General features: G+C 41.9%; 1 protein-coding gene across 3 annotated transcripts in view; it reads right to left on the reverse strand.

The window, feature by feature from the left end:
- COMMD10 (COMM domain containing 10) overlaps nucleotides 1-10,831 on the reverse strand; it is a 251,383-nt gene extending 240,552 nt beyond the window's left edge. Inside the window, exons 1-4 of one of the 3 annotated variants that reach the window (XM_075931974.1) lie at nucleotides 10,591-10,831; nucleotides 10,114-10,180; nucleotides 9,933-10,023; nucleotides 7,981-8,091 (exon numbers count right to left, since the gene is read on the reverse strand). In XM_075931974.1, the coding sequence (XP_075788089.1) occupies nucleotides 7,981-8,091; nucleotides 9,933-9,995 (174 nt within the window). In that variant the 5' untranslated portion in view covers nucleotides 9,996-10,023; nucleotides 10,114-10,180; nucleotides 10,591-10,831. The remainder of the gene's footprint in view (nucleotides 1-7,980; nucleotides 8,092-9,932; nucleotides 10,024-10,113; nucleotides 10,181-10,590) is intronic. The other 2 variants (XM_075931972.1, XM_075931973.1) reach the window with 2 other exon arrangements.
- Nucleotides 10,832-13,123: the final 2,292 nt, after the last annotated feature.

Raw genomic sequence — 13,123 nt, forward strand, 5'->3', positions numbered from 1 at the left:
GTTTGTTTAATAAACTTAATCTTGTATTACTGCAAAAACATTTCATTGCTGCGTATTAAAGTGAAGTGTGAGTCTTCAGCAAACCTAACTAGGTGGTATGTGTTCTGTTTCTTAGGAGGCAGAAAACTTAATTTCTATGAGTGTCCAGTGAGAAGAAATGGACACTCCAGAGCATGGGTTCCCAAACTGGGGGGCGTGAAGAAATTCCAGAGGGGGGGGCGTGAGGCAACCCAGCCTCCCCACCCCCATCAAGTTTTGCTGTCACGCTCAGTTCCTTTTTTTTTTGTCTCAAGTTTTGATGCTATTGGGGGGGGGGGGGGGGCTGAGGGTTTTTCAAAAATCCAAAAGAGGGGCATGATGCCAAAAAGTTTGGGAACCACTGCTCCAGAGAAACATTTCTGGAGGAATTAAGGTTCACTAACTGTTATCTGCAATGCAAAGTTTGGACTAGAAAAGTCTTGAAGGGTTTGCTGGTAAGGCTCACAGGCTGGTGTGCCAGAGACTTGACATACAACTTAGCAAGAGCAAAGCTCTAACTTTTTCTGGGGCAGAGGGATAACATAGGTGAGCTCACTTCTATTTCTCTAGAACAGGTAGGTATTATTATTAAACAAGCAAAAGTTACAATGGCCAAATATCTATCTTTCCATCCATTTAAACGTAAGTATTGTATTCTTTATGCCCCAATATATCCCTGTGGCACTTCTTCATTGAAACAAAAAGGAAAGTAATCAAAAAAACTTTTTTGACCTTATCTTTCTTTCCCAAAACTGATCTTTTCCTATTTTTTTATTTGAGTAAAGTACAATCCAGCACAGAAGCATTTTAACTGAATTCATTTACTAACAAATATTCATATTTTATAAGAACAATACTAAATACTTAGCTTAGAGATGCAATTTACCCAAAATGAATGCAAAACAAGATTGAACCAAACTGTAAGTCCAAGCTTACAAATTTTTACTTACAAAAGTAGACCCACTAACTTTAATGGATCAATCAGAGGCTCATTTAACTGCACATCAAGTAATGTGATCTATGCCAGCAATGCCCGACTGCAATATATTTTGGACAAACTGCTCAGTCCCTACGGGAAAGAATCAATGGACACAAATCAGATATCCATAAAGGGAACATACAGAAACCTGTTGGTGAACACTTTAATCGGCCCGGTCACTCATTAAGAGATCTTCAAGTTGCTGATTTGTTACAGACCAGTTCCACAAGCCAAATACACAGGTAAGGGTTAGAACCGAACTACAGTTCATTCACAAGTTTAATTCTCATGCCCATGGCCTGAATTAAGATACCAGATAGCTGGGACATTATCAACCAACCAACCAACGAAAGTGCCAATGGTTCTTTGTCTGTGTAGAATCTGGTATTAGTACTCTTCCTCGCTAATTGCTAACTTATCTGCTTCTTTTAACTATCCAGGCTTTAGGTGCGTATAGGCTATCAGTTTTACATGTTACATACTATTCGGCTTTCCCTTTGATTTATATATCCACTGCCCCCGCCCTTCCTTCCCTATTTATTTTTGGTTCTGCACATCCAACACTCCGGTCATCTGAAGAAGTGAGCTGTGCCCACGAAAGCTGATGATACCATCTACATGTTTTGTTAGTCTTTAAAATGCTACTAGACTTTTGAGGGTTTTTTTAAGTTTATCCTGTACAGACTAATTCGGCTACCCCTCTGTAACTTAAATGGGTTACTCATCTGAATAAATACTGCTTTCATAGGTAGAAGTTTACATAACTGATATCTTAAGTAATAAAGCTATCACAGAGCAACTTTGTACAATATTATATTTATCTACATCATCGGGGAAGAAATGTTTATCAGTTTTGCAAGTGAGCTTTATTATTGCTGTTTAAATATTGTATGTGCCTTTTAAAAATGTGTCTCTGTATTTAAAGCAAAATGCAGGACAATGTAGCACTTTAAAGACTAACAAGATGGTTTATTAGATGATGAGCTTTCGTGGGCCAGACCCACTTCCTCAGATCAAATAGTGGAAGAAAATTGTCACAACCATATATACCAAAGGATACAATTAAAAAAAATGAACACATATGAAAAGGACAAATCACATTTCAGAACAGGAGGAGGATGCGGGGGGGGGGGGAGAGGAAGGAAGGTAAGTGTCTGTGAATTGATGATATTAGAGGTGGGGAGAGTGGGATGTCTGTGAGCTAATGGTATTAGAGGTGATAATTGGGGAAGCTATCTTGGTAATGGGAAAGATAGTTTGAGTGTTTGTTCATTCCTTCTCCGAGAGTGTCGAATTTTAACATGAATGACAGTTCAGAGGATTCCCTTTCAAGTGCAGATGTAAAAGGTCTTTGTAGCAGAATGTAGGTGGTTAAGTCATTGAGAGAGTGTCCTTTCTGGTTAAAATGGCAAGAAACTGTTTTCTCTTTGTGATCTTGTCTGATATCTCTTTTGTGGGCATTAATCCTTTGGCGAAGTGTCTGAGATGTTTGTCCAATGTACATAGCAGACGGACAGTTTCGGCACATGATAGCATAAATTATATCTCTGGATGCGCAGGAATATGTGTTCTTGATCTTATAACTCACTTGGTTAGGTCCAATAATGCTATCAGCAGAATGAATATGTGGACAAAGCTGGCAATGGGGTTTGTTGCAAGGGAAGGTACCAGGGTTGGTATTAGAGTGGTATGTCCTGTGGTTGTTGGTAAGAATCATCTTGAGGTTAGGTGGTTGTTTATAGGAGACTATGGGTCTGTCTCCCAGAGCCTCTTGGAGTATGGTATCCTGTTCCAGTATAGGCTGTAGTTTATTGATAATGTGTTGGACAGGTTTAAGTTGGGGGTTGTAGGTGATGACAAGTGGTGTTCTATTGTTGGTTTTCTTGGGTCTATCTTGAAGTAGATGGTTTCTAGGTATTCGTCTGGCTCTTTCAATTTGCTTTTTTATTTCTCCGGGTGGGTAGTTGAGGTTTATAAATGGGTAGTTGAGGTTTATAAATCATTCTGCTCTTGAAAGGGAATCCTCTGAATTGTCATTCATGTTAAAATTCGACACTCTCGGAGAAGGAATGAACAAACACTCAAACTATCTTTCCCATTACCAAGACAGCTTCCCCAATTATCACCTCTAATACCATTAGCTCACAGACATCCCACTCTCCCCACCTCTAATATCATCAATTCACAGACACTTACCTACCTTCCTTCCTTCTCCCTCCCCCCCCCCCCCCCCCCCGCATCCCTCTCCTGTTCTGAAATGTGATTTGTCCTTTTCATATGTGTTCTTTTTTTTAATTGTATCCTTTGGTATATATGGTTGTGACTATTTTCTTCCACTATTTGATCTGAGGAAGTGGGTCTGGTCCACGAAAGCTCATCATCTAATAAACCATCTTGTTAGTCTTTAAAGTGCTACATTGTCCTGCATTTTGCTTCAGCTACCCCAGACTAACACGGCTACATTTCTATCACTATTCTACATGCAAGGCCCTACATTTAGCCGTTTGGAATGGAAATCCATCAACCATACAAAGATACTTGCACAGATACAGACAGACATCATCTTTCTATCCAAGTGCAAGAAGATGGACATCGTACCCAAAGGACTGAAAGTGAACAATCCATTAAGATCAACATACTGCACTGACTACAGTGAAAGACTGCCTCACACTATCCAATAAATTAAGAAATCACCTAAGTATTTTATACAAGAAACAGAAAACCATCAAGAATGACATTTCTAACTTAGATCGTCTCATCTCAAGACAAACATCCACACCGACTGACACCTTGCAAGACTTTTGTTCCACCAGACAAGAAATCTACTATACACACTTCTATTCCCTACAACAAAGAAAAGACAATAAATTTTCTAACCTGCTCCATACCACTGGCTACAACAGCAACTGCCTCAACCCACCGGATAATATTGTTAACCTCGCCAGCTACAAACTCAATCCAGCAGAAGAGTCTGTCTTGTCCCGGGGTCTCTATTTCTGCCCCACGTCCCCCACAAACCGGATACAATTTTGTGGTGACCTTCAGGCTTTTTTTCGCTGCCTCCGCCTCAGAGAATATTTCCAAACCACCAACGAACATCAATCTGACCTACCAGATCCCCCCTATCAACACCAAAGGAAAAATAATTCTTTATGGACTCCCCCTGATGGTCAGAATTACAATCTGAATTTCTATATACAAAGCTTCTGCAACAACGCACAGACTGACATTATTCGCAAACGACAACAAGCGACACACAATCTATTAACTCTGGTTTGTAACCTATCCTTTAAATCAGCTTCTGTACCCAATGACCAGAAGATAGCTGATGTAATGCCAATATTTAAAAAGGGCTCTAGAGGCAATCCCGGCAATTACAGACTGGTAAATCTAACGTCAGTAACAGGCAAATTAGCTGAAACAATAGTAAAGAATAAAATTGTCAGACACATAGAAGAACATAATTTGTTGGGCAAAAGTCAACAGTTTCTGTAAAGGGAAATCATGTCTTACTAATCCATTAGAATTCTTTGAAGGGGTTAAACATGTTGACAAGGGGGATACTGTAGATATAGTGTACTTAGATTTCCAGAAAGCCTTTGACAAGGTCCCTCACCAAAGGCTCTTATGTAAATTAAGTTGTCATGGGATAAGAGGGAAGATCCTTTCATGGACTGAGAACTGGTTAAAAGACAGGAAACAAAGGGTAGGAATAAATGGTAAATTTTCCGAATGCAGAGGGGTAACTAGTGGTGTTCCGCAAGGGTCAGTCCTAGGACCAATCCTATTCAACATATTCATAAATGATCTGGAGAAAGGGGTAAACAGTGATGGCAAAGTTTGCAGATGATACTAAACTGCTCAAGGTAGTTAAGACCAAAGCAGACTGTGAAGAACTTCAAAAAGATCTCATCAAATTAAGTGACTGGGCAACAAAATGGCAAATTAAATTTAATGCGGATAAATGTAAAGTAATGCACATTGGAAAAAATAACCCCAATTATACATATAATATGATGGGGCTAATTTAGCTACAACTAATCAGGAAAGAAATCTTGGAGTCATCGTGGATAGTTCTCTGAAGACGTCCACACCGTATGCAGCAGCAGTCAAAAAAGCAAAGAAGATGTTAAGAATCATTAAAGGGATAGAGAATAAGACTGAGAATATCTTATTGCCCTTATATAAATACATGGTACACCAACATCTTGAATACTGCGTACAGATGTGGTCTCCGCATCTCAAAAAAGAAACTGGCATTAGAAAAGTTGGCCCCACAATACGCCAACATTTTTATGGCTGACCTGGAACAACGCTTCCTCAGCTCTCGTCCACTTACACCCCTTCTCTACCTACGCTATATCGATGACATCTTCATCATCTGGACCCATGGAAAGGAGACTGGAAGAATTTCACCATGATTTCAACAGCTTCCACCCCACCATCAACCTCAGCATGGACCAATCTACATGGGAGGTCCATTTCCTGGACACTACGATACAAATAAGTGACGGTCATATCAATACCACCCTATACCGAAAACCTACCGACCGCTATACTTACCTGCATGCCTCCAGTTTCCATCCCAGACACACCACACGATCCATTGTTTACAGTCAAGCACTGAGGTACAACCGCATATGCTCCAACCCCTCAGACAGAGACCTACACCTACAAGATCTTCAACAAGCATTCTGTAAACTGCGATACCCACACGAGGAAGTGAGGAGACAGATCGACAGAGTCAGACGTGTACCCAGAAGCCTCCTGCTATGGGACAAGCCCAAGAAAGAAACCAACAGAACACCACTGGCCATCACCTACAGTCCCCAGCTAAAACCTCTCCAACGCATCATTAGTGATCTACACCCCATCCTGGACAATGATCCCTCACTTTCACAGGCCTTGGGAGGTAGGCCGGTCCTTGCCCACAGACAACCCGCCAACCTGAAGCATATTCTCACCAGCAACTACACACCACACCATAATAACTCGAACTCAGGAACCAATCCTTGCAACAAACCTCGGTGCCAACTCTGCCCACATATATACACCAGCAACACCATCACAGGACCTAACCAGATCAGCCATACTGTCACTGGTACATTCTCCTGCACATCTACCAACGTAATATATGCCATCATGGGCCAACAATGCCCCACTGCGATATACATCGGCCAAACTGGACAGTCCCTACGTAAAAGAATCAATGGACACAAATCTGATATTAGGAATGGCAACATACAAAAACCTGTAGGGGAACACTTCAATCTTCCTGGACACACAATTGCAGATCTAAAGGTAGCCATCCTGCAGCAAAAAAACTTCAGGACCAGACTTCAAAGAGAAACTGCTGAGCTACAGTTCATCTTTAAGTTTGACACAATCAACTCTGGATTAAACAAAGACTGTGAATGGCTCGCTAACTACAAAAGCAGCTTCTGCTCTCTTGGAATTCACACCTCCAGATCAGCTGCTAGAAGTGGGCCTCATCCTCCTTGATTGGATCCACCTTGTCATCTCCAGCCTGATCCTGGCCTGCATATTTATACCTGCCTCTGGAAATTTCCACTACATGCATCTGACGAAGTGGGTCTTTGCCCACGAAAGCTTATGCTCCTACACTTCAGTTAGTCTATAAGGTGCCACAGGACTCCTCGTCGCTTTTGCAGATTCAGACTAACACGGCTACCCCTCTGATACTTGGCATTAGAAAAGGTTCAGAGAAAGGGCAACTAAAATGATTAGGGGTTTAGAACGGGTCCCATATGCGGAGAGATTAAAGAGACTAGGACTTTTCAGCTTAGAAAAGAGGAGACTTTCTAAAAGAGGGATATGATAGAGGTATATAAAATCATGAGTGGTGTGGAGAAAGTGAATAAGGAAAAGATATTTACTTGTTCCCATAATATAAGAACTAGAGGCCACCAAATTAAATTAATGGGCAGCAGGTTTAAAACAAATAAAAGGAAGTTCTTCTTCACACAGCGCATAGCCAATCTGTGGAACTCCTTGCCTCAGGAGGTTGTGAAGGCTAGGACTATAACAGGGTTTAAAAGAGAACTAGATAAATTCACGGAGGTTAAATCCATAAATGGCTATTAGCCACTTTGCGTAAGGAATGGTGTCCCTAGCCTCTTTGTCAGAGGGTGGAGATGGATGGCAGGAGAGAGTTTGCTTGATCATTACCTGTTCGATTCACTCCCTCTGGGACACCTGGCATTGGTCACTGTCGGCAGACAGGGTGCTGGGCTGACTGGACCTTTGGTCTGACCCAGTATGGCCATTCTTATGTTCTCCCACTGAATTCAGCAGAAACAGGGTGTACTTGTGAAGTTTTATTCTGCTAAGTGAAAGGATCACAAGCTGGTGCTCAGAGATGTGTAGAAAAGCACAGGATACAAACTGAAGGCAAGCTTCTACCCTCTTCACTCCCATTAAGTAGAGCCTTGTTCCTCAAGTGCAACTCTGACTTCAGTGAGACTACTTGCAAAGTAAGATACAGGTTGAGTATCTCCAGTCCTGCACTTTCTGGTCCAGCAACATCTGTGGTTCAACACGATTTTAGTTAGTCAAAGGTCCACTTACCATGGGTATGGACAAGTTATTTTGGTCCGATAAAATGTGTTTACAGCCACCAGTCCTGGATCCAGTTTTCTGTGCTGTTATTTAGCTCTAATTTACCCCCAAAAGTCTTCTAAGAGTTTTGTAAGCGGTGAAAGTGTTGGTAATGCTGCTAGACAATATTGACCTCGCATGGTTTGGAAAATGTCAGGTGCAGGGGGTGCCGGACTCGAGAGGTTCAACCTGAACTATGCAACTTGAGTATAGGACGCAAGATCAATCCTTCAATAGATAAATAGCATAACTGCTACATTTATTTTCAGGAAATGTCTACTTCAACATGCTCTGGAGAATAATTTTCCTATCAAACAAGCATTGTGTTTCAAATATTTAACAATTCACATCGATATAAATGATACCTGTTCCAAAATAAACGATATTGTTTCAAGAACAAGATGAAGATCTTGCTTCTCCATTGAAAACGCAGCTTGAAGTTTTTCTTCCTCCTCTTCACTGAAACTGCTCTCAGCCTGAAGTATAAAAAAGGGATTATTACTGGTATTCCATCTGCCATCCAGAATTTGTTTTACAAAAGGCAAGTTTTGCTAAAACATTAGAGTCAAAGGTTTTCTTTGTTTTTAAATGGGAGAGGGAAAACAAATCTTGTTAGAGGAAAAATGTATCAGGATACCAAACTCCTCACCCAAATCCACTAACTTCAGTGGGTGCCTCTCCATTTCTTTTAATGGGCTTTTGATCAGAACTTTATGAAATATGCATACAACTACACACTTTTTTCTCACTGTTTATAAAAATATTCATGAAATTACTATTTAAAGACATCTTTTGACAACATATGATAATTTCCTTTATGTAGAAAAAGTTACATATTTATATTTGGCCATCCAAAAGAGCAACAATGGTATAATGTGCACTGGCTGGACTAGAAATAAAAGCACCAAAAAGGCAGTAAAGTATTAGTGCAGTTAAATACGCTCCCCTTGGTTTGCTATTTACATTTCTCCAATCGGAGTGTATTTTCTTCAAGAAGAGATAACAATAAAGGTCTATTTTGGGAAATTTAGAAAGACGTCTACAAAACGTCAAAAATCTATAACATGTCATATTAAAGGTCACTGAATGGAAAATCCTACTTAACTAATGTACTGTATGTTTAAGCACAAGGCAAATATTGCCATCTTTTAAAATAGAATGTTCTATATTTTAGACAAACAACATAGTTAGGACAAAGAGTAATCCAGTAATTGCACAGCTACTAAAAAAAAAACAGTTGAACTGTTTGAGTAAAAATAATGTAATTATAAGGAGACCTAGATGGCCAAAAAATTGTGTGTCTAATAAGAATGCAAATATGAAAATGGTAATTTAATCTTTGTCTGCAGTATTTTGGTAGTTTAATCTTTGTATGCAGTATTGTTGTATCCATGCTGGCCCTCATATATTAAAGAGAGAAGATGGGTGAGGTAATAGCTTTCATTGAATCAACTTCTGTTGGTGAGTCCTGAAGAAGAGCTCTGGTAAGCTTGTCTCAGTTTAGTCTTTAGCTTTTCAAAGGAAACATGCAGTTTTAAGTATCTTGGCTAATATAAGGAAGTTTATTTAAAATTTCCACCAATTCAGTGTTCCCTTTAGTTAGGCAGCTCATAGTTTGTGAAATTGGTAACACAATACTGTCTTTGAATCCAAGTCTATCATTCAAATCCAGTGCAGCTCAATAGTCACAAAAAAGTATTATGCTATATAATGGTCATTTAGTAGCTTAGGTAAAATTAAGTTAATAGCTCTTTTTCCCCGCTAGCAGGTAAATACCTTCATTAATTCATTCATAAATAAATCACAGTTACTATTACCAAACCCTTGTTAGTAATTTCAGCAGAAAAATCAAGAATTGAATCAAACAGATTAAACAACTCTCAGAGTCTTAGATGTGATTCCACTTTATTCAAAGTAGGAATAAGATCCTCCGGAAAAGGGCGCTTTTTCCGGAGGATCGGGGCCAGTGTAGACGCTCTTTTCTGGCTTTTCTAAAAGCCGGAAAAAAGCGGCGGACATTTTTATTTAAATGCCGCGGGGGATATTTAAATCCCCCGCGGATTTCCCTATTACGATAGCTGAAATTAACATGCCCCTTCCGGAAAAGGGGCCAGTGTAGACGTAGCCCCTATAGAGGAAAAAAGGGTGTATTTTTTTTACTTGAAATAATCTATGTGTTAAACATGCAAGACAAAATCTAAAGACTTAAGAAAACAGTATTTTATTACAGGATTTTAAAAAACATAAAATTTTCAGTAACTGGTATGATGTATTCATAATAGAGCTTAAACATGTAAAAAAGACAAGGAGTACACACCTTTAGATGAAGCTTTTGAAGTATGCGGGAGAGTAATCGGGGAAATTTGCCTGTGTCTATCATGTTAATGAGCAACACTGCTTTTTTGATGCTATGTAAAATGAAAAAGATTGCGTAAGTTTCTTAATTTAAACATATTGGCTTTAAACAATGTACTGTAAATATTTTTGTTTTCACGCACCTGCAAGCGCACTTGGGGTACTGGCTTCTAATCCAAATGAATTTGGATTAAACAGATTTTCTTGATACTTTAAACACAATTTATAAAAATTCACAGTGAGAATTACAGAGCCAGTCTCCAAGTGAGGAGCAAAATAGCGATACTCCCTCTCCTCCCTTCTCCAATTAAACCGGCTGAGCGGATAACCTGGGTGCCCTAGCTCAGCCGGCTGTGCGATACTGACACGGTCACGCTGCCCACATGCTGGAAGCGGCGAGAGGGGGCCGTGCCGCAGGCGCAGTGATCCCAGCCCGCTAAGGAACTGGGGTCCCAGCTTGGGGTTCAGTGGGGGAGGTCTGGGGGCGGGGGTGCCCCAGAGTTTGGGGGACACTGAGGAACTGGCGGTCCCAGGCCGGGTGTCGGGGGGGGGGGGGGGGCGCTCTGGGCTCCATGCCGGGCCGGGGCTCCGGAGGCGCCGCTGGGCCGGGCGGTCCGTACCTGCCGCTCTCGGGGATGATGGGCGCTGCCATCCTGCCCGCCGCCGCCGCCCGGGTCCGCCCGCCGTCACTCACCCGACCAGGGGCGGGGCGGACGGGAGCCTGGCAGGCTCAACCGGCCCCGCCCCCACCCGGGCGGAGCTACGCGGGCGGCCCCGCCTCGCGCTGAGTAACTGCCTCGTGCTCCTGTGCCGCTTGCGTCTTCCCCCCGCCCCCCGGGTGGCTGAGACGCGCCGCGGGGAGAGCGGGGTCGGGGCAGCTGCTCTCAAAATCCGCTCCGGGTAGCAGTTACTGACATTCTAGTGCGTCGGGTTTGCCTCGTGTCCGTTTCTGCTACCCGCGCGCGTCTCGCTGGTCCAGGAGGAGCTAAACCTGGCAGGTGGGGTTCACTTTGTCAGACTCTGCTGCCAGTGCTCCTGGTGTCTGTATTGTTCATGAACATTTCATTGCAAAAGTCCAGTGGTGCTCGTTAGTTTTCTGTGATCACAGAGATATAAAATGTGACCTATGACCTGACTGAATTATCATAACTCTTCGAATGAGGCTGCTAAAGTGTATTCTCCCATTAACACTCCCTGTTTTCTTTCCTAGAATACTCAAACCCACACGCCTAAAATTTGTTGCGAATTAGGAATATTTGTGAGATAAGAGCTTGCACAGAAATTGAATAAGCTTGAAGTAAATCGATTTAAAAGTTTGAATGGATATTCACAGACAAAAGTGCACTTTTGAAAAATGTGACTATACAGACATTTACAATATGGGTTAACATTCCTCTTTTATGGTGAACATACAGATGTTAACCTTCTTCTATGGCGAAAAAGGAATTAGCTCAAATGTCTCTAAAATGTGAACAATTATTGGGAGAACTGATGATCTCTCCTGGAAGATTAGAAAAAGGAAATGTGATACCAACACTGACAAAAAGAAAAGAATGGTCCTGAAAACTGTTGTCCATAAGGTATTTGTTAGAAACAATCAGATAATGGGACAAATATTGACAGAAAAAAACCTCAAGGGGCTTGAAGAAATTGACCAGAACAGGTATTGTGGAGTAAATTATTCTTCCGCAGCTATTTCAGAATAGTCCCACTTGTAGAGCCGGGTAGAGTGAGGGCAGCAGCAACAGCAGCTCTTACTGAGCATGCTTGATTCCAGTGCACAGGATCAGTACACCGGAACAATGGAATTCTGAGGGCAGCTGCTGTGTGATGCTACACTGGCTGCATGTTTATGTGGTGGCACCTAAGCCACTGCCTGGCCCCACAGTGCACGGGCCTCGATGGGAAGCGGGCTCCCACAATAGCCCTTTGGGCTTGAAGGGGCGCCCTGGGGGCTTTGCAGCCTGTGGGCTTTCTTGGGATTGGTTAAGGGGTGCAAGCAGCTGTCAGGGACAATGTAAAATGTAAGGTGGCAGCTGTTATGGACGCTTAAGGTAGGAGAAATTGACCCAGGAGCATAAAAAATCCCATGAAAATCGGGTATTTAAACAGCTAAATTCTTGGCAACCCAGCGCCTCCACCCCCTCAACAGTGCCCAAACTAAAGGGAAATTGACAATAGGGGTTTTCATTGGCCAGTCTGAAGCAAATTAAAACAGAAAACAAAGAGACTACATCGGCCCCTACATTTGGAAAGGCAATTCATTTTTTTAAAATTCTTTACACTGGTATAATCTAAAGACTTGTTTAGATTAGGATTTTAAAGTATATTAAAAGAACATATTAACCAACATCCTCTAATTAAACATACTTGAAAAGGTTAGACTCACCCCTGGACTTCAATTCTGACAGCTGCATGTTTGGTACACGCTGTCTTATCTATGGTAGACTATTCAAATGTGTTAGTTAACTAAAACATTTTAAACACATCTTTCCTGAGGTACCTTAAAGACTAACTGAATGATCTGTGTTTTATTTAGTCTTTAAAGTGTGATAGTAGTCCTTGTTTTTACAGATACAGACTAGAGATGTTAAATTTTGATTAATCAGCTAATAGAGTAGTCGACGGAAATTCCATCGACTACTCAATTAGTCGATAAGGGGGAGATGGGGCGCTCATTATCCCAGCTGTGTCTCTGCCTTTGAAATGTACCAAGAGCCCCATGGGGCTCTTGCTACATTTCACAGGCAAAGGCGAAGCAATTAGGACCCGGCGCAAGCAAGAACTGCTTCAGTCTCCACTCACGCCGTTTACCTGCTGTGCCTCTGCCCCCGTGAAGACGGTGCCAGGGGGAACCGACTTTTAAGCTGGTTAGCCCTAGCACCGTCTCCTGACCCCCCCGCCCCGCCACCTTGCTGCCTCTCTCTGATAGAGGCAGTGGTGGGGAGGGGAAAGCAACTAGTTGAGTCACTACTTGACTACCCAATAAGCATATGCTTATTGGATAGTGAACAAGTTGCTTACATCCCTAATACAAACTAATATGGCTACCCCTCTGAGTCTAGGTACAACCAAATTTGGTGCCCCAGTGTAAGTGTGAGAAAGCATCTGAGGCCAGATCTACATTGGTGAGAAAATTGATGCAAGATACAC

This window comes from Pelodiscus sinensis, chromosome 6, assembly GCF_049634645.1.
Source record: "Pelodiscus sinensis isolate JC-2024 chromosome 6, ASM4963464v1, whole genome shotgun sequence".
Taxonomy (NCBI): domain Eukaryota; kingdom Metazoa; phylum Chordata; order Testudines; family Trionychidae; genus Pelodiscus; species Pelodiscus sinensis.